The 26,990-nt window shown below is 41.6% G+C and overlaps 1 protein-coding gene across 2 annotated transcripts in view; it reads left to right on the top strand.

Moving 5' to 3' along the window:
• hsf2 (heat shock transcription factor 2) overlaps positions 1 to 26,990 on the top strand; it is a 34,370-nt gene that overhangs the window by 6,040 nt on the left and 1,340 nt on the right. Inside the window, exons 3-11 of one of the 2 annotated variants that reach the window (XM_072499350.1) lie at positions 5,627 to 5,754; positions 7,433 to 7,557; positions 9,029 to 9,104; positions 10,602 to 10,663; positions 12,445 to 12,526; positions 12,623 to 12,747; positions 14,946 to 15,194; positions 15,847 to 15,952; positions 20,394 to 20,463. In XM_072499350.1, the coding sequence (XP_072355451.1) occupies positions 5,627 to 5,754; positions 7,433 to 7,557; positions 9,029 to 9,104; positions 10,602 to 10,663; positions 12,445 to 12,526; positions 12,623 to 12,747; positions 14,946 to 15,194; positions 15,847 to 15,952; positions 20,394 to 20,463 (1,023 nt within the window). The remainder of the gene's footprint in view (positions 1 to 5,626; positions 5,755 to 7,432; positions 7,558 to 9,028; positions 9,105 to 10,601; positions 10,664 to 12,444; positions 12,527 to 12,622; positions 12,748 to 14,945; positions 15,195 to 15,846; positions 15,953 to 20,393; positions 20,464 to 26,990) is intronic. The other variant, XM_072499351.1, reaches the window with a different exon arrangement.

Genomic DNA, 26,990 nt, shown 5'->3' with positions numbered 1-26,990 from the left:
GTGATCATCCAGACTGTCAAGGACCGTCTTTGACTCCCCAAATGCTGCAACACACAGGATTGAGCTTCCCTGCCACAACTTTAGTTGATAGATTCTTACCTTAATTTTATGCCCAGTAGAAGTTTTATTTAAAGCTAGAGCTCTCACCTTGCCCTAATATAGTTTTAAAATGGAGAAAACACTACCCGCTGCTCCCTCGCAGACCTGTGTGTGGGTGTGTGTTTGGGTGGGGGAGGGGACCTGGGTATGGTGGTCCTTGATCAGAATCTGCGGTAGGGGGATCTTTTTGGGGTTTGTGGGAGGGGGTATCAGGAGTGTGGGGAGGAATCCCATGTAGAAGTATGTCTGGGTGTTTGAAACAGTTACGCACAGGTTATATGTTTTATTTCTTTCAGGTTTTCTGAGTAACTATTCATGTAAACCTGATGGAGCCTGAAGTCAGCGATTCAAACTGCTTTTTCAGATGGTTCACAGCACAATTGTCCAGGGGAAAATGACACTTCTGGGCAGTTAGCATGCAAATGCTTAGCTGGGATTTTCAGAGGCATTCTCCAACAGATCTTTGGTGTAGCACCCCTCCTACCACAGGATTCCTAGCCTCTGACTTGCTCTTGTAGCCAATATGGCTAGTCCAATTTAGTTTCTGGTCACTGGTAACCCCAGGATGTTCATAATAGGGGATTCAGTGATGGTCATGCCATTGAATGGTTTTATTCTCTCATTGGAGATGATCATTGCCTGGCACTTGCGTGGTGTGAATGTTACTTGCCACTTGTCAGCCAAGCCTGGATGTTGTCCAGCTCTTGCTGCATGTGGACTGTTTCAGTGTCTGAGGAGTCACGAATGGCGCTGAACATTCTGCAATTATCAGTGAACAACCCCACATCTGACCTTCTGTTGTAAGGAAGGTCATTGATGAAGCAGCTCCAGATGGTTACCCTAGGACATTACCCTGAGGAACTCATGCAGTGATGCTTCAGGACTGAGATGACTGACCTCCATCCAGTGCAACGATCTTCCTTTGTGGATAGTTTTCTACCTGATTCTCATTGACTCCAGTTTGCTCTAGCTTCTTGGTGCCATACTATCAAATGCACAGGGCTAAATCGCTGGCTTTGAAAGCAGACCAGGGCAGGCCAGCAGCACGGTTCGATTCCCGTAACAGCCTCCCCGAACAGGCGCCGGAATGTGGCGACTAGGGGCTTTTCACAGTAACTTCATTTGAAGCCTACTCGTGACAATAAGCAATTTTCATTTCATTTCAAATGCTGGATTGATGTCAAGGGCAGCCTTTCTCACCTCACCTCTGGCATTCGGCTCTATTCTCCATGTTTGAATCAAAGTTGTAAGGAGATCAGGAACTGAGTGACCATGGTGGAACCCAAACTGAATTGAGTGTCAGTGAGCAGATTATTGCTAAGTGCGTGCCGTTGGGTGGCACCTTTGATGTCCCCTTACATCACTTTACTGATGATTGAGAGTAGACTGATAGTGGTAATTGGTTGGGTTGGATTTGTCCTGCTTTTTGTGTACAGGGCATATCTGGGCAATTTCCCATTTTCCTGGTTTGATGCCAGTGTCGTAGCTGTATTGGAACAGTTTGGCTAGGGGTCTGGTAAGTTCTGGACCACCAGTCTTCAGTACTATTGTCAGGGCCCAAAGCCTTTCCAGTATCTCGTGCCTTCAGCTGTTTCTTGAATTGGCTGAAGACTGACATCTGTGATGCGGGGGACCTCTGGAGGAGACCGAGATAGATCATCCACTTGGCACTTGTGGTTGAAGATTATTGCAAATTACTCAGCCTTGTCTTTTGCACAGATGCGCTGGCTCCTCCATCATTGAGGTTGGGGATATTTGTGGAGCCTCCTCCTCCAATGAGTTGTTTAATTGTCCACCACCATTAACAGCTGGATGTGACAGGACTGTATAACTTGGATCTTATCCGTTGATTGTGGCTTAGCACTGTCTTGCTGCTTATATTGTTTGGCGCACAAGTGTTGTAGCTTCACCAGGTTGACACCTCATTTTTCGATATACCTGGTGCTGTTCCTGGCATGCCTTCCGGCACTCTTCATTGTCCCAGATTGATCCCCTGGCTTGGTGGTAATGATAGAGTGGGGAAATGTCAGATCACGAGGTTACAGATTGTGGCTGAGTACAATTCTGCTGCTGCTGATGGCCCTCATGGACATTCTGTCTTGAGTTGCTAGATCTGTTCTGAATCTATCCCATTTAGCACTATGGTAGTGCCACACAACATGATGGAGGGTATCCTCAATGTGAAAACAGGACTTGTCTCCACAAGCGCGATGACCATTCCTGCTGATACTGTTATAGACAGATGCATCTGTGGCCGTGAATCAGATAGGTTTCTTACGACAATGGTTTTATGGTTATCATTAGACTTTTAATTCCAGATATTTGTTGAATTCAATTTCAATGGTGGGATTTGAACGTGCGGCCCCGGAGTATTACCCTGGGTCTCTGGATCACATAACAATACCACTGTGCCACTGTCTCCCCATTGTTAAATATTTTAAGGCTGTGACGGAGAGAGTTTTGGTCTCAGGAAATAAGACCATAAAAGCATAATTAGGCCATTCGGCCCATCAAGTCTGCTCCGCCATTCAATCATCCATGGAATGAAGAGCTTGTCATATGAGGAGTACATAGAACATACAGTGCAGAAAGAGGCCATTCGGCCCATTGAGTCTGTACCGACCCACTTAAGCCCTCACTTCCACACTATCCCCGTAACCTCTCCTAACGCTTTTTTTGGTCACCAAGGGCAATTTATCATGGCCAATCCACCTAACCTGCACGTCTTTGGACTGTGGGAGGAAACCGGAGCACCCAGAGGAAAACCACGCAGACACAGGGAGAACGTGCAGACTCCACACAGACAGTGACCCAGCGGGGAATCGAACCTGGGACCCTGGCGCTGTGAAGCCATAGTGCTATCGTGCTGCCCCAGTGGACATGTCGGTGGACGTCCAGAAACCAATGCAAGAGGCCTTATCCCCCATCCGAGCAGCTGTGGGAAAAAAATAATGAAACCGTGAAAGCCCATGGAGCCACAATAAAAGATATGGCAGTGGCCCTTTCGAGCCTCAGTGATTGGATTGCCTCACTGGAATCAAAGCTGTCTTCAGTGGTCGAAGCAAACAAGTCGTTGAAGGCCAAGGTAAATGATCTAGAGAATTGATCCAGGAGACAACATATTCAAACTGTAGCGCTGCCGGAGGGGATGGAAGGCCCAATGCCCAGGGAGTACTTTCCAGATATGTTCGATAAGATGGTGGGCGAGGAAGGATTTGCATCCCCTCCTGACTTTGACTGAGCCCATGTACACTTCGGCAAAGGCCTCATCCCAAGGATCCACTGCGTGCAGTAGTAGTAAAGTTCCATAGCTTCAAGGAGAAAGAACGGGTTCAGAGATGGGCGAAGAAACATCAGAACTTTAAATAGGAAGGCTTTGCCATCAGGTTCTACCAAAACTTTGGAGCAGAGCTGGCGAAGAAGAGCTGCATTCAACAGAGCCAAGGCCACCCGGTATAAAAATGGAGTCCAGTCCGGTGTGGTCTGCTTGGCTGAGAGTAGCTTTTGATGGAAGGACTATATATTTGACCCACCGAGGGAGGCAGACTCCTTTGTTAAAAAACACAAGTTTGGATGGTGTAATTGAGTATTTGGATTTTGGGTTTGGGCATGGTGAATTGTTGCATTGTTGGGTTTTCATGTTTGTTCTTGTATTTTCTTGTTCTTGTTGGGGTTGAATTTTTACAGTTGTTTAGATTTGGGGTTCAGTTCTGAGGGGTTCTGTTTGTTATGCTAACATAGATTCCTTTCAAAGCACAAGGTTTAAGTATTTTGATGTTTGTAACTATATTTCTTAACTCTAGTCAGAAGCCTCCCTGTTAACTGCAGAGTTAGCTAACGGGAGCAGTTTTGAAGGGTTTGCTGCAGTTCGTTACAATAGGTTTTTTAGACAATGAGCTTAGAGTTCTTGTTTTGTTTAGGTGTGAAGTAGATTTTAGCTGTTTGTGTCTGCCTTGCATGTGTGTTTGGGTGTGATTGTATTCATGGGCAAAGGCAGAGCCCCCCCTCTGCCATTGCCCTTGAATACAATCACATGTGCCTGCAGAGTTTTCTTTGTTCAATCTTCTAAGTGGAGCTTGTTCAAGGAACAAATACTACGTGTCCTTGATAGGCATGTCCCTGTCAGGCAGGGAGGAAATGACTGTGTGAGAGAACCATGGTTCACAAAAGAGGTTGAATGTCTTGTCAAGAGGAAAAAGGAAGAGTATGTAAGGATGAGAAAACAAGGTTCAGTAGGGTCGCTTGAGGGTTACAAGGTAGCAAGGAATGAGCTGAAAAAAGGCTGAGAGCTAGGAGGGGGCATGAGAAGTCCTTGGCGGTTCGGATCAAGGAAAACCCCAAGGCTTTTTACTCTTTTATGTGAGGAATAAAAGAATGACCAGGGTGAGGGTAGGGCTGATGAAGGACAGTAATGGGAACTTGTGCATGGAGTCAGAAGAAATAGGAGAGGCGTTGAATGAATACTTCAGTGGTCACCGAGGAGAGGGGCTATGTTTTTGAGGATGAGTGTGTGATTCAGGCGGGTAGGCTGGAGGAAGTAGATGCTCTGAGGAAGGATGTGTTAGCAATTTTGAAAAACCGGAGGGTCGACAAATCCCCAGGGCCAGATGGGATATACCCAAGGATTCTTTGGTAGACAAGGGATGAGATTGCAGAGCCTTTGGCTTTGATCTTTGGGTCCTCGCAGTCCACGGGGATAGTGCCAGAGGACTGAAGAGTGGCGAATGTTGTTCCTCTGTTCAAGAAAGGGAATAGGAATGACCCTGGTAATTATAGGCCATTTAGTCTTACTTCGGTGGTCGGGAAGATAATGGAAAAGGTCCTGAACGATAGAATTTATGACCATTTGGAAAGATGCAGCTTAATCCGGGATAGTGAACACCGATTCGTGAAAGGGAGGTCTTGCCTCACAAATTTGATTGAATTCTTTGAGGAGGTAACTAAGTGTGTAGATGAAGGTAGAGCAGCTGATGCCGTATACATGGATTTTAGTAAGGCGTTTGATAAGGTTCCCATGGTCGGCTCATGAAGAAAAAAGCGGGATCGAAACTGACCTCGCTGCTGTGAGGCAGCAGTGCTAACCACTGCGCCACTGCACTACCCGTATGATTGTCCTTTATATAAAGCTCTGGTATATCTGCTTCTAGGATACTGAATAGTTTTGGTTCCCTCGTGGAAAAGAATGTCGTTCCAGAGACGTACCATGAGATTGATGCTTAGTCTTGGGCTTTTAATTGGCAGAAAGTTGGGACATAGACTTTGAAGTGAATAGTCTTTTAATTTTGGGAATACTCAAGCAGCAAGTCAGTTTATTTGACCCAATGATTCTGGTCTAATTTGAATAGATTAAACCTGTTTCAGTTATAGCAATGAATCTATAATAATATGATGGAAAAATGGTTTTACTTGTGTGTCTGAATGTGAATTTTGGACATCAATATTTTATCTTTCTTGTTACCTCTTGTTGTTTGAATAAAGTGCTTTGAGGAACCTACCAAAGATGAAATAACCTATAATTGCATTGCAGATGGCTTTCGTAAAGTACTGAATGTTGATGCAGGCATAGTTAAACAAGAACGTGATGGGCCTGTAGAATTTCAGCATCCTTATTTCAAGCAAGGACAAGATGAATTATTGGAAAACATAAAAAGAAAGGTGAGTTCCCAAACTTCCAATGTACTGCAGAAAAAAATGCTTTTACTTTATTTTTAGTTTTCTTTTGTGCCTTGTCCTTTTTCACTTTTCAGTTAATTTGTTGCATGGTTAACTTTTTTAATGCTGACTGAGCACTGTTCCATTTTCTCTTCCTTTCAGCAACTTGTTTCTTAAACTATTCAATATCACAAGTGGTTGACAGTGGAAGGTTAGGGATGGAAATAGAAGGAAGTGATAGCTGAGGCTAAAAGGGAATAGCATCTAATGTGAACCTGTGCTATAGTATCTGATCTGAAATTGAGAGTTTGTCTTATGATCAGTCCAGCTACCTTGCATGCTTTTGCCAAAAAAAGCTTATCTGAAAGTATACTGAAATGTGAAGACTTGAAGGAGCTAAAGGTGTTTGTAAGCTTAAAACTTGAGTTCATATTTATACCTACATCCTGATTAAATCTGAATCGGGTTACATTTGTAAATTCACGAATTATATGTTTCTTTATTGTGAAATATCTAAGAAAATTGATCTTTGGGCCAGATTACACACTGGGACTAATTCTGAGGTGGTCTTAATTTGTTTTGCACTGTAGAGGTGAGTTAAGTGCATTGTTAAACACCATTACCGTGTTCACACTATCCGAGTTGCTATACCGACCAGACATAACCAATGTGCCTTTAACTTGATTAACCACACCATGCTCCAAAACCTCTGCTTTCATCCAGCTGGGTTGGGTGAGGCTGCAGCCTATTACCTATCCAGTTGTAACCAGAGAATTATCTGCAAAAGTTCCCCTTCCCGCTTCTGCACTGTTGCCTGTAGTGTCTCCAAAGGATCTATCCTGGGCTATTCTTACATGCTACATGCATCAGTTTTCACATGTGCATGGACAGCACCCAGCTCACTGCCTCACACTTCCTAACTCCGTAACAGCACTGAAATCATCATCTATGCCTTTTTTTAACTTCCAAATATGACTATTTCAATGCACCACTGGATAGTCTTCCCATTACTACCCTCTAAACTTTAGGTCATATAGAATTCTGCTGCCATGTTCAAAATGCACCAGATCTGGTTCATAGTCACACCTATACTTGTTTACTTACAATAGCCCCCAGTTAAGCAGTGTTTGTCTTTAACATTTTCATCCTTGTTTCCAATTTGTTGTGTGGTCTCACTCCAACCTTTCTCTGTCATGTCATTGCCCTGCAACCCTCTGAGATATGTGTTTCTTCTTTTGAGCTTCTGTAGTTTTAATCAGTCTGCCATTGGTGGCCATGACTTCAACTGCCAAGGCTCTGAGCTCTGGAATTCCCTCCCTGAGCGTCCCAGCCTTGCTTTCTCTTTAAGATGCTTCCTTAAGAGATATTGGCATATGTGAACATTTATTCGGGTTTTTGCATGTATTTGAATGTAGTGGTTTTTTTTAAGGAGAACTTTTATATTGAGCCTTTCAAGCACAATGGACACTGCATGTTCTGGTGTTATGCCTAACTCAGAAATTATGTTCCATTGCATTATTGTGGTGCTATAATTCTTCTAACTATCCTAACATCCTTTCCCAAATGAGTTTGGATCTCAGTGGGTAGTAGAGAAAGATAAGCCAATGGAAATGTAGCTGTCAGTGGCTTGTGTTTTTGGTTGTGCTAACTCAACTTACATAATATGCCTACATTATCTTAGGTATCCTCGATTAAGCCAGAAGAAGCTAAAATCCAGCAAGAAGGCTTGAATGCAATTTTATCTAGTGTTCAGGAAATTCAAGGAAAACAAGAAAACCTTGATTCAAGATTGACTTCCTTGAAATGGTATTGCTAAGTTCTGTTCTTTTGTGTTTGCATTCTTAATAAAAAAACAGCTTGTTAGCTAGACAACCAAGTAGGGACAAGATTTCCTGCTCCTTGACTTGGATCACTTGAGTGCAGCAAATACAAGAATGAAATGAGAAATTGAGAATTGTAATCCCTTAAAAGTGTGAACATTTTTCCGGATGCTTTTTTTTGCCATTGGGCGCCATATATTTATATTTGCCTGAATTTTGCAGTTTAAAAAATGTTTTGTAATATCTGTTTGAGCAGTTGAGCCAATTTCCAATAAGGAGGCACTCAACTTGATATATTCTGTAAGATTTACTTCATAATCCTACAGTTTACATTCTAGTTTCACAAGAGGATCTATTTGTTGTGTATCTCTGTTTCCCAATCACTTACGATGACAGTTCAATCAGTTAATTAAATTTATGAATTAATTAATTATGGGCAGCTTGGTAGCGCAGTGGTTAGCACTGTTACTTCACAGCACCAGTGACCTACGATTCCCAGCTTGGGTCACTATCTGTGCGGAGTCTGCACGTTCTCCCCGTGCCTGCGTGGAAAGACGTGTTTGTTAGGTGAATTGGACATTCAGAATTCTCTCGTGTCTTGAACAGGCGGCGGCGGAGTGTGGCGACTGGTGGATTTTCACAGTAACTTCTTTGCAGTGTTAATGTACGCCTGCTTGTGACACTAATAAAGATTATTATTACAAATCAATAGCAGAGAGTCTCAAGCTTGATTCTTAGTTTTTGCTCAGTTAGGCATTCTCAGTGTATAGAACCTAAATTTAAAATAGTGCTTCTGGATCAATTGTTGGGCAAAATCTCCAACCTTGCTTTCAAGTGATATCTCAAAGATATATGCATGTAGATGACGAAAGTTGAATACCCGCGGTGATAAAACAGACTGCCAACACTCATTGTCAAGGTTTGCAAAAGAATGATTGTTTGGATGATGTACTGAAGGGTAACCAGTGCTTGGAGTGTAACACCTTTGAGCAGCAAAACATTACTTCAAAATGAATCAGGCTAGTGAGACCAGAAGTTAAAAGTATAAATTTGTAAAATCCTATATAAGAGCCCAACGCACATGATAGAATTTTCATTGTGTTTGATGGTGATAATTCAGTGTTATACAGTATTGTAGTAATCTTTATTGTCACAAGTAGGCTTATATTAACACTGCAATGAAGTTACTGCGAAAGGCCCCGAGTCGCCACATACTGCCTGTGCGGGTACTCCGAGGGAGAATTCAGAATGTCCAAATTGTATGTAGCATCAATCAATATTACCTTCCCCCTCTCTTCCACTTGTACTCCTCCCGTCTGCCCCCCTGCCCACTGCTGTGAGCTTTAGCAAACTGGAATTCCATGATTATTTGATCATCTCTATTTCACTTCAGAACTATTAAATTAGCACCAGTGTCAGTGGTATTTACAAGAGGCTTTTTTTTCTCTGCGCAACAGGGAGAATGAAACACTTTGGAGAGAGATTGCAGATCTTAGACAGAAACATGCACAGCAACAGCAAGTAATCCGACAGGTAAGGCTTTTCCTCACATACTGAAAGTTCCAGGGTGCCAGGTTCGATTCCCCGCTGGGTCACTGTCTGTGCGGAGTCTGCACATTCTCCCCGTGTCTGCGTGGATTTCCTCCGGGTGCTCCGGTTTCCTCCCACAGTCCAAAGACGTGCAGGTTAGATGGGTTGGCCATGATAAATTGCCCTTAGTGACCAAAAAGGTTAGATGGGGTTATTGGGTTACGGGAGAAGTGGAAGTGAGGGCTTAAGTGGGTTGGTGCAGACTCGATGGGCCGAATGGCCTCCTTCTGCACTGTTATGTGTTCACATTCAATTTTGACATCTTGACTGGAGAAAAATGTCCTCAAAATTAATTTTGTACAGTCAGGTGACAACCTCGCCCACCCCCACTCTGCCTATAGTAAAACGTCAAGAGGCCCCGGGGAAGACACTTTATTGCTTTGCCCTGGTATACTGCAACCAGAAGGCTCACTAATCAGGAGGTTGAGTTTGCGACCGACAAATGGTTTTGCAGTTGCACCCGAATCTAAGGCTGTAAGGTTTTGTCCATGGTGATAAGTTCCACATGTATGCTGGCAACGCACAGTTCTATCTCGCTGATCTGTAAAGCCAGTTTATCTGATATCTGGTCCTCAATGGACTGCAATATTTTCCATTTAAACTTTAGTTTCCAAATGACTGATTCCATCCCACTCCTTGGCCACCCTTAATTTAACCGGACTGTTCAACCGTAGCATCCTCAGCTGAACATTCGACCCGCTATCCTCCCAACCACAAGTTCTCCTTCCACCTGCATAACATCAATCCCGGCCTCAAATTTTATTACTCCCTGACTCTGCTATTCCAATGTCCTGTTGGTTGGCCCTCCATTTTCCATTCTCCAGAAACTTGAGCTGATCCCAAATCTCATGCCCATGCTAGGACCCATTCAGCATGATGCTGTGCTACATTTGCTCCTGGTCCACCAGAACCTCAATTTTAAAATTCACATTTTGATGTTCAAATCCCCCATGTCTCCCCCTCAGCTTCAGAATCATCATCCCCTCCAGCTTTATATCTCAGATCACTGTGTTCCTCCCTCTCTGGTGTATTTTTTGCCCCACCTTTGACAGCTGTATTTTTTTCCATTTAGGCCCAAAGCAATCTAATCCTGTAAGACCCTCCTTGTAACATCGATTTGACTAAGCTGTAGCTGCCGTTGGCTTGATGTCAACTTTTGTCTGTTTACGTTGCAGTTGGAATGTTTTATAAAGGTGGGATGTGAATGCCAGTTGTCTGAAGTTCTTGTATCTTTGAGACCTGCTTAACTTTAACAATAAGAAATTAAAAGAAAAAATGGATTGATCTTTGGTAAAATATATAATTTTTTTTTGTAATTTTCAGTAGGGTTCTACTTGATTGACCTATTTTATGATTTTCTATTAGGTCAAAAATGTTGATTTAATTACAGACTTCATTTTGGGTTTTTAATTATAAATGGTTTTACTGCATATTTTTCAGATTATTAAATTTATCGTTAGCTTGGTCCAGAATAACCAAATTGTTACCTTGAAGCGGAAAAGGTATGCATGTCTATTTTATAATGTTTAATAATTCAACAGCCTCATTTTCTTAGCTGTTGTTTGCAAACATTCTAAGTTTCCACTTAACTAATGTAATTATTTAATTTGTGTAAATATAATGTTAACTTTGAAAGTAGAGCTTCTCAGAGTGCAGGCGATTTTTAGAATGGTGACTTTTAATTCATCTGGATTTATTAAGTATTTGCTTCATCAGTCAAATTCGTGAGATGGTTAAGTGTTCATGAATATGATATTTTCTCCAAAATGTACGAAGTATTTGTACAGCAAGTATTCTGAATGTGATTTGGTACATTGTTCAAGGTTTGTTCATAAAATTCATACAGTATTTGAATACGTGCTCACAACCATTTTTACATTTAAAAAGTTAAATATTCATCTTCAAGGCAGTTACAGCTATGGTCATTTTTAAACAATCAAACAATTATATTATTAACTCACCAGTCACAATTCCTTAGGATTTCTTTTGTTCTACCTTCTAACGTTGAAATGATTTAATTGCCTATCCTACAGTTTATCTCGAATAAATGTTTGTTAAACTCATAATTCTGAATGATCAATTTTATTATTTGACAATAAAAATTGGTCATCTCCGACATTGGAGTTTGCTATATAAAATATGTGTAAAGCAGACACATTTATAAATTAATTCAGATTTTTCGAGCGTTGTCGTAAATGCGAAAGCAGTTTAATAAAATTGGAAACTTATCACAAGTTTAATCTTTAAGAGTATTTTATAAGCTCTGTTATTTAAAAATGTGATACGGATTCTAATTGGGGCGGTTATAAATTTGAACAATATTTTTAGAAATGTCATTTATTCCCTATTACTGTTAATGAGTTACATTAGACAGTGTACAACTGTTCACAATCGGTTACTTTAAACCTGAATTTTGAATATCACAATAACGAGTTTGTCATACAATTACTTGTGATTGCAATTTATTGCTGATTTTTCTAAAATGTTGATGATATTTGTATGTCCGAGTCTTGCGTTGCCATTGCACTGCAGATTGCCACCTTGGTCTGGAATCTAACGTACAGTACAATGCTTGGAATTCCATTGGCTTAGATGCGGACCAACAGCTTTGAATGTTTACATGGAAATTATTATAAGGAATTAGGTGGGGGATATGTACCATCTGATAAATTAGAAGCTCACAAGCAACTTTATAGTTTCCAGGAAGTCTAATGGATTATTTGGGTACTATAAAACATGTGTGTCAGCTGTAGTTAAATTATATATGAAATGAACGAGTAGATGTATTCTGTAGTTGAGGATGTAGTTTGTATTTTCTCCCATATGCATATTCATAGAAAGACTCATAGAATCCCTACAGTCCAGAAGGAGGCCATTTGGCTCATTGATTCTGAAAGAGCAATCTACCTAGCCCAAACCCTTACCTTATCCCCATAACCCCACCTAACCTACTCATCTTTGAACGCGAAGGGGCAATTTAGCATAGCCAATTGACCTAACCTGCATATCTTTGGACTGTAAGAGGGAACTGGAACACCTGGAGGAAACCCATGCAGATATGGGAGAACATGTAAACTCCATATAGACAGTCACCCAAGGCCGGTATTGAACCCGGGTCCCTTGTGTTGTGAGGCAGCAGTGCTAACCACTGTGCCACCATGCCGCCCAATTAAATTATCATGAGGAAAGTTAACATACTGTTTGAGATATGACAGTAGGGTGCTATATGTGCTTGCTATGTTCATTAAGGGGTTAAACATAATTTTGCTTTCTTTGTTTATAGGCCAATAATGATTAATACCACTGGACCTTCTAAGCCAAAATATTTTCATCATATTGTAAAGGAGCCAGACGATACAACCCATGTAAATAAAAACCTTGTTTTTCTGTGATTTTTTTTTTTTTTAAAAAGGCCATATGAACTGAAAAATAATTTACAATACATACCTTTTTCCTGGTAGGTACCTGTGCATGGACCGAATGGTGTGAAGCAATGTGTCAGAACAGTAGATGACATCGTTATTTGTGACATAACAGACACAAAAACAGAAAATTCTGAAGAAGTATCTACATTTACTGTTAATGAGTATGAATTCAGTTCCTAATGGCTTGATCTTTCTTTTACACTTGAGGCATCAAATTCCAGCACTCAATTATAGAAATGAGTTCTAGATTACAAATGGCCTTGCACTACAATTTTGATAGTAGAAAGTTGTCGTAAGAAAGTAATGGCTGCTAGTCGTATGCCATTCTCCGATTAATACCATTGTCTAACTAGTATGTTGAGGTATTGTTGTTTCCAATAAATTATCTTTATACTATATTTAATGCCAAAAAGTTTTAAAATATATTTTTATTTTGGGGTTCTGTACAATAGACTTGACTCAATGGATTTCGAACAAGTCCTAAATTTGAATCTCTTCCCTGGATCCAGCTTTATTTTTATATTGGTAATTTTGCCTTTTATTGAGTTGCATGATTGGTTACCAACATAATGTAATCAAAGCTTCGGTGTGATTTTGTAATACTTTTGTCTCTGTTGTAAGGGTTCATACCCTCCGAAGAAATGCATGTTAGAAGATCGTGAATTTGAAATCTGCACTATGATTGAACGCAATCTAGGCTGATATTCTATGCAGTACTGAGGAAGGTTGTGTAGAACATGCCGTCTTTCAAATGCATTATTAACTTGGGGCCACATCCATCCATATCCATAGGTGGATGTAATAAAATGTAAACTTTTTTTAAAAGCCGGTGCAGACTCGATGGTCCGAATGACTACCTTCTGCACTGTAAATTCTATAATAGGGAGCTTGCATGTCTAACGGTTTTAGAATATGTTTCAGTCAGCGTTACTCCTATGATAGCATCACCAAATGACATTTACCTCGCCATCTCATCTACAGTTTGTGGTACATAAGCTTCAGTGTGCCTGCATAAGTGCCCACAAATTGCTTGAGATTTCTTAAAAGGGCACAATTACATCAAAGCACCCAAACTGGTGTTTCCTGCTTCTGCATTCACCAACTTATTTTTAGTCCTTCAAATTGAATAAGTGGAAAAATGTAAGATAGCACAGAAATGTTGAATGCCATCCAATATTGTTTTGCATGGTATAATGTCCTTATAAAAGTGCATGTTTATAACTTAAATGTCAACATAATCTAGAAACATTTGGGTCACAGCTGACTTAACTGTTGAGTGCTATGCCTTACACCGCATGGTCGTTGCAGCTATCTTTATGGCCAGTGTTAATGCTTTGCAGATGGTTGCCTGACCTAGACTATGAAGATTGTTTCTCCCAGTCATTAATGGGATGTACTGGGGGAAACAGAACTGGTTGGTTCACTCTAAGTGACTGGTCAATCGGTATGCTGATATGCCACTTTGCAGTATGTAATTGAAAATGTCACCTACTGTCACCAGGGTGCTTCTAAAAATACAACCAAACATTTCCATATCTTTTACCACTGAGTCTGCTATTTCACTTTTTCATTAGGTTCCTCTGTCTGCATTAATTGTCTCCCAAAGTGCGATATGTTCATCTGTGTCTGCAGATGCTGTTCTGCAGTGGACACCATGTTCCTCATACTATTAAGCATCGTCTTCAGTGATCCTCTTCTGCCAAAAATGCAAATGGGAAAAGACTAATGGTGCTAGCAATGTTGTGTGGGAAGAAAATTATTCAGCGATTTTCAGAAAGACTCTACAAATCCAAGGACCAATGGGGAGAAAAATCATTGAGAGATACAGAAAATTACATTTAAATTGACTAACTTGAGAATCCCTAGTGTGCAGAAGGAGGCCATTTGGCCCATCGAGTGCACTGACCCTTCAAAAGAGCACCTTACCCGTTTACACTCCCCCGTCCACATCACCCTATCTCCGTAGCCCAGAACCTAAGCTTCAATTTAACATAGCCAGTCCACCTAACCTGCACATCTTTGGACTCTGGGAGGAAACCGGAGCACCTGGAGGAAACCCACACAGACCCGTGGGGAGAACATACAAACGCCACACAGAGGCCGGAATTGAACCCAACTCCCTGGTGCTGTGAGGCAGCAGTGCTAACCACTGTGCGGCCCCAATAGGATTTGGGTACCCTTTTGTTAGAAAAAGTTTTTGATAGGTTATGGATATTGTTCTTTGGCTCTCTTGATGCAAAATGAGATTTCTTATTCCTAGTTTATTTTGTTCAAGTTTTAGTGTATCATTTTTCATACAGTATTAAAAAGAAATGTTCCCTATATCATCTTTTAAATTCAACGTTTTGTGCATTTTTAGTGACATGTCCAGAGTTGTAGAACAGGAAAATTCTTTGTCTGAAGAGACTGCTAAAAGTCAGGAACAGCTTGCCTCATCTGAGATAATGGATGTATGCAGTACTGACCATGTTATGAACACTATGATGAATCATAGTATTGAAACAACAAACACTGAATCATCAATCAGTTCTGAAGATCCTATTTCCATGATGGACTCCATTTTGAATGAAAATGCAGTTATTTCCCAGAACATAAACCTTCTTGGCAAGTGAGTAAATGTGAGGAATATTATGATTTATTTGTATTGAGTTGCCTGATTTCCTGGCCAACCTTTGCCGTTCAGGCAACATCATTGAAAATAAATTATTTAGTCATCCATTCATCTGTGCTGTGTGCAAATCAGTTGCTTTCTTTGCCTGCTTGAGTGATTGCATTAATCCATTGGTTATAAGGGTTCCTAAATTAGAATGCAAATTCTAGTTCTTTTAGTACAGCGTTGTATCCGCCTTCATCACCATATTTAATAGTCTAGATGTAGTCTAAAAGTATGTTCATCTTGAGACCAATGTCTATCAATCATCACCTGAGGGTTAATTTGTTATTGTGCATTTTATCTTAATGTAAAATGCGATCCATTTGAACTTGAGGTTATTCAGAAGATCATTGTGTGAATTTCCTGATTCTGAACTGACTCCAAATTGTTCAAGTATAGTTTTTCTGTAGATGGTGCATGTATTTATAAATCCTGGCACCTTGCTGTTTATTTAATGGTAACAGTCATTCTGACCGCAGTTCTTATTAAATAGCCAGTGAATCAGTTTTGGCTTGAAAACTGCTTTCTGATTCTTGAACAAGAATTATTTGAGTATTTAAATTTGCTATTTAATTAATGAGTATTTAAACTATCTTTGGTCTTACAGGATAGAACTTATGGATTATTTGGACAGTATTGACTGTAGCTTAGAAGATTTTCAGGCAACATTATCAGGAAAGCAGTTCAATGTGGATTCAGATGTTCTATCAGATGTAAGTACCCATCATTTGGTTAGGTCTTAGCTCAGTCTTTGATTTATTTCCAAGTCTATAATTCGGAAGTAGTTGTTACTTGGCACATGAGCTAAAACTGCATTCTAAATGATAGCTTGTGTACTTTAAATGACGGTATTTATCTCTTTTTGCCTGTTATTCAAAAATGCTGTCACTGTGTATAGAAGCTGATGGGCCTTATTTAGAACACAGAAACATGCTACGAGGAAGAAAGGAATTTTGCCATGCATCGCACTCATAAGATGCAGTATTCCTATTTCATAACTCCTTGCTGTGCTGTCAACCAACTTCACATTAAGAAAATTTGCAAACTTCATACTGGTTGCTTTCTAGTTGCTTATTGGGTCTGATATAGAAATTTGTAGGTACATTTTTATTATTTCCTTCATCTATTTATCTTCAGTACTAGGTGGAGAGGGCTGCTTTTTGATCTTCTATCAAAGTTCATGTTAGCTAGTGGTGAGTTTACTTTAATGAATTGGAACTGTACCTACAAAAAAGACCAATGATTGGCCCTGTTCAGGAGAACTTTATCGAGTTACCTTTCTTCCTAGAAGAGCAGGTGATAGATTTCCAAATCAGGACGGTGAGTGTCTTGCAGGGGGATTTGGATGTTGTGGTGTTCCCATGTGTCAGTGAGATTGATGAGATAGGGCCTTATTTTTTCATAAGACCGAATAACATGGTAGAGTTGCAGTACACAGATGAATTTGTGGTGTCTTATCTTGAAGCCCAGCTGGCTGCATACACGGGCATGAAGATTAATTGGATTTGATTTGTCGCGTGTACCGAGGTACATTGAAAAGTATTGTTCTTCATCCAGTCCAGAAAGATTGTTCCATACATGAAAAAACAGAAGACATAACTAAATACACAATGTGAATACATAGGTACAGGTATCGGGTGAGCATACTGAGTGTAATACTACTCAGGAGAGATCGGTTCAGTCCATAAGAGGCTCGTTTAGGAGTCTGGTAACACCAGGAACGAAGCTGTTTTCAAACCATTGGTGTATGTTCGTAGACTTGTATCTCCTGCCTGATGGAAAAAGTTGGAAGAGAGAATAATCTGGGTGGGAGGGGTCTTTAATTATGCTGCCGCTTTCCCAAGGCAGCGGGAGGTGTAGACAGTCAGAGGTTGAGAGGAAAGCTACGTGCTAGACTGGGCTGTGTTCACAACTCGCTGTAGTTTCTTATGGTCTTGGGCACTTGTCGTACAAGGCTGTGTTGCAGCCAGATTTCTATGGTGCATCTGTAGAAATTGGTCAGAGTCAATGTGGACATGCCGAATTTCCTTCGTTTCCTGAGGCAGTATAGACGCTGTTGTGCTTTCTTGGTCGTAGTGTGGACTGGTTAGGCTGAATGGCCTTTTTCTTTGCCATATATCCAACTTTCTCTTGTTCAGAAATGCGAACAAAATATTTAAGTAAAGTTTAACAATGGAGCACGTTTTTTGTTTTAAATGCAAAATGGTTTATTTGTGGTAAGTAGCTGAGGGATGGAGTTTGCCCATTGCACACAAATACATGCAACCATGAATATTTCTTGTTGAAAACCTTGACGGTTATAAATGGTAAAATCCAGTTGACTGCATTCCTCTTAACAAATTGGACATTCTTCTACATATAGTAGGTTTGGCATTCATGTAGCTATTGAAAACATTTAATAGCAATTTGTTCCTATGGCACCAGGTTATAATTTACTAAATATACATCACGATGTTGGCAAAAAAAAACTTGAATTATACACTTTAAATACTGGATTTTAAATTGAAATACTGGATTTTAAAAAGACCTGAGTTTTATATTTTAAAATGGACTTAAACCCTGAAGGTGGCTGAAAATGTATAATTAGTAGCTGACCGGAATGGCTGCAGGGTGTTTCCCTAAGGGACAATGGGACCACTCCGTTTCCAGACAGGGTACTTCGAAAGCATCCAAAGACCAATGACCATCTCTGATAAAGAGAAAAGGAAAGTAATGGCCACCTCATCTCAAAGACTCTGGATGCAATTGCCTAGATGGACTAGTGATTCCTGCTTTCCACCTGGAATATACAAAGAAGGGATATATAAAGGAGCTGTCCCAGTGGCTGCCTGTGAGGAGAAGTAGCTGGAGGTTTTTCACATGGTATGTGAAACTGTAACAGAAGTGCTCCTGCAAAAAGCTATCCTTCACAGGAATATCTAAAAACTCTGACTGGGTGAGTCAATCCAAGAAACAAAAGGATTGCAGCTGAGAAAAGGACTGGAATTACTCTACCAAACCCCAGGAAACTGAAATTGGCGAATCAATTATTCACGTGTTCAGAAAATAAAGGAAGTTTTAAGGGATATATTTATATTGGTGAATATTAGAAACGAGGTGTACTTTTAAATGGATTTATCTTAATGTTTTGTGCCCGGAAGGATAAAACATATAGTTAGATTCATGCTGGACAAATGTTTGTATGTGTCGAGATTAGTTTTAATGTGTTTGTATGTGTGGGAGTTGGTTTTAATTCCAACTGATTTTATTGTGCTTCGAGAGGGCTACTGTGCAAGAGTAAATAAACCAGCAGTGATTGCTCAGCAACTGGAGCCTTGTTAAGTAGAGAAGCTGTTCAATTTTAGTTTAGCTGTTTTGATTGCAGTTAGAGATAGGTAACGAGAGAGAAGACAGCTCTCACAGCTCTGCTAGAAGCAGATGGTTTTAGAAGGCTAAAGTGGGAATATCTTTCTCCGCCTTGCTAGAAGGAAATCCATACTACGGAGTAATGGTTAAGAAAACCAATGCCAGAAGCACACATTCTTGCTAGTTACAAAGCTAAAGAAATAAGAGAGGTTTCCAAGAAGTCTGGAGTTAATAGTTATAACACCAACTGGAATTGTAGCATCTACAGAAGTCAACTCTCCTGGGAGCAATTCGTAATGGCTGCACACCGACATCTAGGCCTCGCAGGTCAAGGCTGTTGCATGTAACATTTTATTTTATATTTACTTAGTTGGGTTCCATTCTCGATAAGATAAAGAACACTGAAACTTTGATACAAAGCTGCTCTCTAAATGAATGTAACCAACTTCTTAGGAAAAAATGTAAGCAGATTATCCAGATTAGGTAGGATATAAACAGTTTAGGATCAGCTAGTATTGACCAATTGCTGAGTGAATGAATGTGAGTGTTTTGTTTTATCTATTTTCCTCCCTTTTGTGATTAAATGAGAATGAATCTCAATGATGTATCGAAAGTATCGCAATGATGGAGAAAGCACACGAATCATCAAACCGTTCTGAAGATCCTATTTCTATGATATTCCACACTGAAGTTGTGTGATACTGTAACAGAAGCAGCACCCTGAAAAAAAGCCATCTTTTATCGGAATATCCAAGAACTCTGTCTGGGGAAGTCAGCCCAAGCAGCAAAAGGATTGCAGCTGAAAAATAGTGCAGGCATTTCTCAGCCAACCCACCGGGAACTGGAAACTAAGAATCAACTATTTGCCTGTAGAAGTCAGCTATACTGGAATCAATTCGTAACAGCTGCACACTTCATCTACTCACAAGTCAAGGATTGTTCCATATCACTTTTTATTTTGTATTTACTCACTATTGGACTCGATTTATACTTCTAATCTATATGAATGTACATCCTTACCTTTTTGGAGGTTAATAAATAACTTCATTGCAGTGTTAATGTAAGCCTATTTGTGACACTAATAAAGATTATTATAATTTTAAAAAACTCTTAAAGCCTGCTTAAATTGGCTCCTTTTAAACATAGCTATTGGGTTTGGAAAAGGTACCCATGGGAAAGGGATTAAACACCCAGAGGGTGTGTTGAATAAAGACTGAGAGCCAGTCATCCCTCCTCACCGATCTGCGGGCGGGCCTGTTCCATGGGGGCACTTCTTCCTTCCGCGCCGGCCCCTGTAGGGCTCCGCCATATTGCCCGGGGGCTGGCGCAGAGAAGATGAGCCGGCCGGTCTGCGCAGCATGTGAGGAACTATGCCGGCCCTTCGGCACATGCACGAACTCGGAGAATTCCGCATTTTTGGGGGCTGTTGACGCCAGAGTGGTTGGCGTCGGTTCTCCTGCCGGCGTGGGCACTTGGTCCCCAGAAGGGAGAATCCCGGCCCTGATGTATGCCTATTTACAGAGTAGCTTCTTGATTTCCTATATATTTTGCATGAAACCACCTGTAAACATTGTTTATCGTTATCTTGATTATTTTAAGATTTATGCTGTTCACAGACAAGCAACTGTGAATGTCCTTTTGTGTTATATTATTGAGCAGTCAGGAAAGTATAATTCTAAAATTTGTCTTCACTTTTAGTAATGTGAGCGAGATGAACTGCAAATTGCTTGAGAATTATATATCGTTCGCAAAATCATACAATCATTTAAGTTTAATATAATGTTCAGGTGTGAATTTCTTTAATGGCAGGTATCGGGAGCTAAAGAAAACCATAATGGAACAGAATCTAAAGTGGATGAAAACAAGTCTTCTGATACTGGTTAGTGGTTGCAGGATTTGTGGTATATTAACTGCCGTAAGAGTGCATCTGGAGCAGTTGTAATGAGATTGGAGGTGAAATTTCTTCCTCCTCCTCCCCGCTGCACTTAATTCGCCAAGTACTGGACAAGAACAGCATGTCTCTATGCAGTTCAGAATAGACAGAGCTTTGTGGATCAGATCATTAGTGAGGCCCCTTCATATTCTGACCATAGTCCCATCTCCAGATTCTTAAAATCTATGGTAAAGCTGGACTAGAAAAGTATGTGTTTTTGGTCCTCCCTTACCTTAAAATATGAGGGGCACCAACCACAATGCTAACTTCTTCGCTCATCTGTGTCAGCACAACTTTCAGTAAGATTCAGTCCTGTGTCTTGGAGGAGATGCACTTCTAATTCTGTACTTCTGACTCTTGGTCCTGATCCAAAAGACCCTGAAAGGATGTGGACCTAAAGCATTATACCATGGACAAACATCTCTTGGCAAAATGCATTACCTTGAGCGATCACCTTGAGATTCCTTGAAATTTTTAATTTCATTCATGAAAGAGTGAAATAATAAAAGGCTAGCCCACTCCCAATTCCTTTCGAGATGTTGATGGGCCACCTTGAACTGCTACTGTCTGTGTGGTGCAGCGCCAGTGGTGTCAGGGAGTGGTGTAGGGTTTCATGCTTGCAAAAATGAGGGGAAAAGTGATGTCTTTCCAAGTCGTGTTGTGTGACTTGGAGTGGGCCATGAAGTTGATGGTGTCTCCACCCACATGCCTGCTGCCTTTGCCCTTTTTGGCAGTAGGGGTCATGAATTTGGGTTGGGGGCTGTCAAAGAAGACTTGGCAAGTTAGCATGGTGCATCCTGTAGGCAATGCACTCTGTTAGCTGCTTTGCTGTGATTGGTCTAAAGCTAAGCTTCAAGTGTTGTTGGCAAGCACACATCCAGGCAAGTGAAGAATATCCCGTCACCGTTCCTGAGTCTGCTGGATGTTGGAAAGGGTTGGGGGCAAATAGCTTGTTGCAGAATACTCCGCCTCTGACCTGGTCTCGTCTACAGAGTTGACTTGATCAACCTACAGCAGGCACCTCCAAGCACTGGAGAGTTATCAGCAGTGGTGCCTTTGCATGACCCTCCAAATCTGGTGGCAAGAAAGGCTATCCAAAAGCAGTGTCCTCTCCCAAGCCAATATGCCACACATTGAGGCGCTAATCACTCAAACCAGAGCGGCTGGGCATGACATTTAATAATAATAATCTTTATTGTCACAAGTAGGCTTACATTAACGCTGCAATGAAGTTACTGTGAAAGGCCCCTAGTCGCCACAGACCGGCGCCTGTTCGGATACACGGAGAATTCCGAATGTCCAAATTACCTAACAGCGCGTATTTCGGGACTTGTGGGAGGAAACCCACTCAGACACAAAGCGCAGACTCCGAACAGACCTGGAATCGAACCTGTGGCAAGAGACTCCCAGGAGATCACTAGAAACGTTTTAAGAATGCCCTCAAAGCATCTTTGAAGAGGTCAAATATCTCTGCTGATTCATGGGACTCTGATTTGTGGCTAACAGAAATGAAAAGGACTCAGTTGGGAAGGCATCGAGAGACTTTTATTGAGAACATGCAGGAGCCAAGTCAAGGTGTCTGAGACAGTGTAAACCTCAACAATTCATCCTCCATGCACAAGCTGTCCTGCATGTTTGGAGGCTACAGACCTCAACCCATTGGACCAGAGTGGAAGCAAGTCATCTGTGATGCGGAGGGACTGCCTAAGAAAATGATTTATCTGGCTGATCAAGTCATGTTTCTGAGTAAATGTGGACCCGCCTAGGGTGTTGTTGATTGGTTCACTGGTAGTAATTCCTTTGAATATGATGGGGAACATTGTGAGAATCTCTTGTCGGGGATTGTCAATGCCTGGCTGTAGTGTGGTTCAAATGCTTCTTGCCACATATCAGCCTAAACCTGAATGTTTCCCCTAAGTCTTGCATGTAGGAACAGACTGCTTTATTATTTGAGGAGTTGTGAATAGAACTTTTAAAAGGCTAGGTCAACATTTATTGCCCATCCCTGATCGCCCTTGAGCACTGAACAGTGAAGTCGTCATGTTAGCATCCCACCTCTTGACCTTGATGGAGGGAAGGTCATGATGAAGCAGTTGGTTCTCCTGAACCTTTTTTCTCCCTTGGAGGACGGTGTGGTATTTGGAAGGATTTTTCAGGCTGTTTCGCAACTTGCTTTGAACCACATGGGCGCTCCTTCCATGGCCAACAGTCCTGGAGTGGGATTTGAACCCAGGGCCTCCTAGCTCAGAAGCAGGAGAGCTACTGAGCCAATCATGCTTTATTGATGCTTTCATTGCCTTTGGAGTCAATTATTCTGACTATCACTAACCCTTTGTAAACTTCAGGTCGTCCAATACTCCCACTGTCCCTGCCTAAACTTGCAGCAAGTTATGTTCCCCTACTCCCAAAGAACAGAACAGCAGAGGAACAGGCCCTTTGGCCCTCCAAGCCTGCACCGATCATGTGTCCTATCTAGACCAACCGCCTATATCCTTCTGTACCCCGTCATGTGTCTGTTTAGATAAGCCTTAAAGGTCGCTAACGTATCTGCCTCAACCACCTCACTTGGCAGTGCATTCCAGGCCACCACCACTGTCTGAAAAATCTTCCCCCCCACATCTCCACTGAACTGATCCCCCTCACCTTGAACTTGTGCCCCCTTGTAATTATCATTTCTGCCCTGGAAAAAAGCTTCCAACTGTTCAGCCTATCTATAGCCCTCATAATTTTATAAACTTGTATCAGATTGCCCCTCATCCTCCGTCTCTCTAGGGAGAACAATCCCAGTTTATTCAATCTCTCCTCATAGCTAATACCCTCTATACCAGGTAACATCCTGGTCAACTTTTCTTTTTTTCATAGAATTTACAGTGCAGAAGGAGGCCATTCGGCACATCGAGTCTGCACCGGCTCTTGGAAAGAGCACCCTACCCAAGGTCCACACCTCCACCCTATCCCCATACCCCAGTAACCCCACCCAACACTAAGGGCAATTTTGGACACTAAGGGCAATTTATCATGGCCAATCCACCTAACCTGCACATCTTTGGACTGTGGGAGGAAACCGGAGAACCCGTAGGAAACCCACGCTCACATGGGGAGGATGTGCAGACTCCGCACAGACAGTGACCCAAGCCAGAATACTCTGTATTGGAGGGTCATGCAAAGGCACCACTGCTGATAACTCTCCAGTGCTTTGAGGTGCCTGCTGTAGGTTGATCAGTCCACTACATATCCAGGCCATATCCACTAAAGTAGCCTCATCGATCCTCTTACTTCCTCAAAATTTTCAATTAAGTTAAACAAGTTTCCCCCAAAATTCTGATAATCCCTGATCCCTCCGTGCCTTTCTAAGTGACAATTGATTATGTGTGTCAGAACTAATTCCAGTAACTTATCCACCACCGAAGTCAGACTGACCAGCTTATAATTTTCTGGCATATCCCTCTCATCCTTTTTGAATGATGATGCAATGTTGACAGATATGCCTCACCGGTACCTCACCTGTATCTGGTGAGGATTGGAAAATAATCCTCCAAGCCTCTGCTCTTTCCTCCTTTATTTCCTTCAAAAGTCTGGGATGCAATCCATCTCGCCCTGGTGACTTATCTACCTTCAAGGATGTCAGTGTCCCTAGCACTTCCCCTCACTGTTTATTTTATCTAATATTTCACACTCATCTTTAACTAGAATGTCTCATTGATGAAGACAGAAACAAAGTACTCATTGAGGACCCTGTCTGCATCTTCTGCATATGTGTATCTCTGAGATCATACCCTTTCCTTAGTTATTCTCACGCTCTTAATGTATTGATAAAACATTTGTGTTTTCTTTGATTTTCTTTCATATTCTCTTTTGCTTTTCTCATTTCCTTTTTTACTTTTGTGACTCAAGTTTTCTTTTTCTGCTTTACCTTTGCTTGTATGTTTCAAGAGAGCAGGTGCTCTAGATTTGGCTGTAACACACTTTTTCTTTGTGGGGACATGTCTACACTGCCTATTTGAATTCCTCCTACTCATTTGGCGCTATTTTTCCCTTCTAGTAGCTGCATCTAGGCAACTTCTACCAGTTCGCCCCTCTGCTTTCTAAACCTTCTCTTCCCCCAATTTAGAACTTGTGCCCTTGTTCTACCTTTGTCGTTTTTCCATAATTAAGCTAAATCTAACTATTATGGTCAGTGTCACTGATCGGGCCTCCACTGCTATTTCATCCTCTTGCCCAGCTTCATTTCCTAGGATTAAATCTAGAAATGTGCCCTCTTTGGGCTTGCTATTTGCTGGCTATAAACGTTCTCTTGAATACAGTTCAAGAATGTTGTGCCCTTCACACTGTTCGTATCCCAGTTGATTATAGGGTAGTTGAAGTCCCCAATTATTACTGCCCTATTGTTTATGCACTCAGAAATGTGCTTACGTATTTGCTCTTCCAATCCCCTTCCAGTACTTTGGGGGGGGGGGGGGTCTTTCTAGGCCAGTGAAGAGTTGTTGTTGGTCTGGAGTCACACACAGGCCTGACCTCGTACGGACAACAGATTTCCTTCTCTAAAGGGCATTGGTGAACTATAAGACATAGGAGCAGAATTTGGCCACTCGGCCCATCGAGTCTGCTCCGCCATTCAATCATGGCTGATATTTTTCTCATCCCCATTCTCCTGCCTCTCCCCATAACCACTGATTCCCCCTTATAAATCACAAACCTCCCCCTTATAAATCACAAACCTACCTATCTCTGTTTTAAAGACACTCAATGATTTGGCCTCCACAGTATTCTGCGGCAAAGAGTTCCACAGATTCACCACCCTCTGGCTGAACAAATTCCTCCTCATCTCTGTTTTAAAGGATCGTCCCTTTAATCTGAGATTGTGTCCTCTGGTTCTAGTTTTTTCTCCAAGTGGAAACATCCTCTCCATGTCCATTCTATCCAGGCCTCGCAGTACCCTGTAAGTTTCAATAAGATCCCCCCTCATCTTTCTAAACTTCAAGTACAGACCCAGAGTCCTCAACCGTTCCTCATAGGACAAGCTCTTCATTCCGGGGATCATTCTTGTGAACCTTGTCTGGACCCTTTCCAAGGCCAGCACATCCTTCCTCAGATACCGGGCCCACAACTGCTCACTACTCCAAATGGAGTCTGACCAGAGCCTTACACAGCCTCAGAAATACACCCCTGGTCTTATATTCTAGCTGTCTCGACATGAATGCTAACATTGCATTTGCCTTCCTAACTGCCGACTGAACCTGTACGTTAACCTTAAGAGAATCGTGAACAAGGACACCCAAGTTCCTTTGTGCTTCTGATTTCCTCAGCATTTCCCCATTTAGAAAATAGTCTATGCCTAAGTTCCTCCTTCCAATGTGCATAACCTCACACTTTCCCACATTTATATTTCACCTGTCACTTCATTGCCCACTCTCCTAGCCTGTCCAAATCCTTCTGCAGTCCCCTTGCTTCCTCAATACTACCTGTCCCTCTACAGATCTTTGTATCATGTGCAAACTTAGCAACAGTGCCTTCAGTTCCTTCTTCCAAATCATGAATGTATATTGTGAAAAGTTATGGTCCCAGCACTGACCCCTGAGTCACACCACTAGTCACCGGCTGCCATCCTGAAAAAAGATCCCTTTATCCACACTCTCTGCCAGTCAGCCAATCCTCTATCCATGCCAGGATCTTACTCTTAACACCATGGGATCTTAATTTACCAGACTGCTGTGCGACACCTTGTCAAAGCCTTCTGGCAATCTAAATAAATCACATCCACTGGTTCTCCTTTGTCTAATTTCCTTGTTACCGCCTCAAAGAACTCGAACAGGTTTGTCAGACATGACCTCCCCTTGACGAAACCATGCTGACCCAGTCCTATTTTATCATGCACTTCCAAGTACTCTGCGATCTCATCTTTAATAATGGACTCTAAAATCTTACTAATGACCGAAGTCAGACTAACAGGCCTATAATTTACCATCTTCTGCCTCCCTCACTTCTTAAACAGTGGTGTTACATTAGCTACTTTTCAGTCCTCTGGGACTCTTCCTGCCTCCAGTGATTCCTGAAAGATTACCACCAATGACTCCAGTCTCCTCCGCTAGCTCTTTTAGAACCCTGGGTGTAGTCCATCTGGTCCAGGTGATTTATCCACCTTGAGACATTTCAGTTTCCCCAGAACCTTCTCCTTAGTGATGGCCACTGCCCCCTCATTCTCCTGGAGCTCTGGCATCCCACTGGTGTCTTCCACCATGAAGACTGATGCAAAGTAACTAATCAGTTTCTCTGCCATTTCTTTGTTTCCTATTACCACTTCTCCAGCCACACAGACATCTAGCCAATGTCTATTTTTGCACCTCTTTTTATATATTGAAAAAAAACTTCCCATCTTCTTTTATATTACTAGCTAGCTTGCACTCATTTCATCTTCTACCCCTTTATTGCTTTTTCAATTTTCTTCTGCTTGCTTTTAAAGGCTTCCCAATCCT

The sequence above is a fragment of the Scyliorhinus torazame genome, chromosome 4, assembly GCF_047496885.1.
Source record: "Scyliorhinus torazame isolate Kashiwa2021f chromosome 4, sScyTor2.1, whole genome shotgun sequence".
Lineage (NCBI taxonomy): Eukaryota > Metazoa > Chordata > Chondrichthyes > Carcharhiniformes > Scyliorhinidae > Scyliorhinus > Scyliorhinus torazame.
Note: the sequence above shows the minus strand (reverse complement) of the source record. Positions and strands in the feature narration are given on the sequence as shown.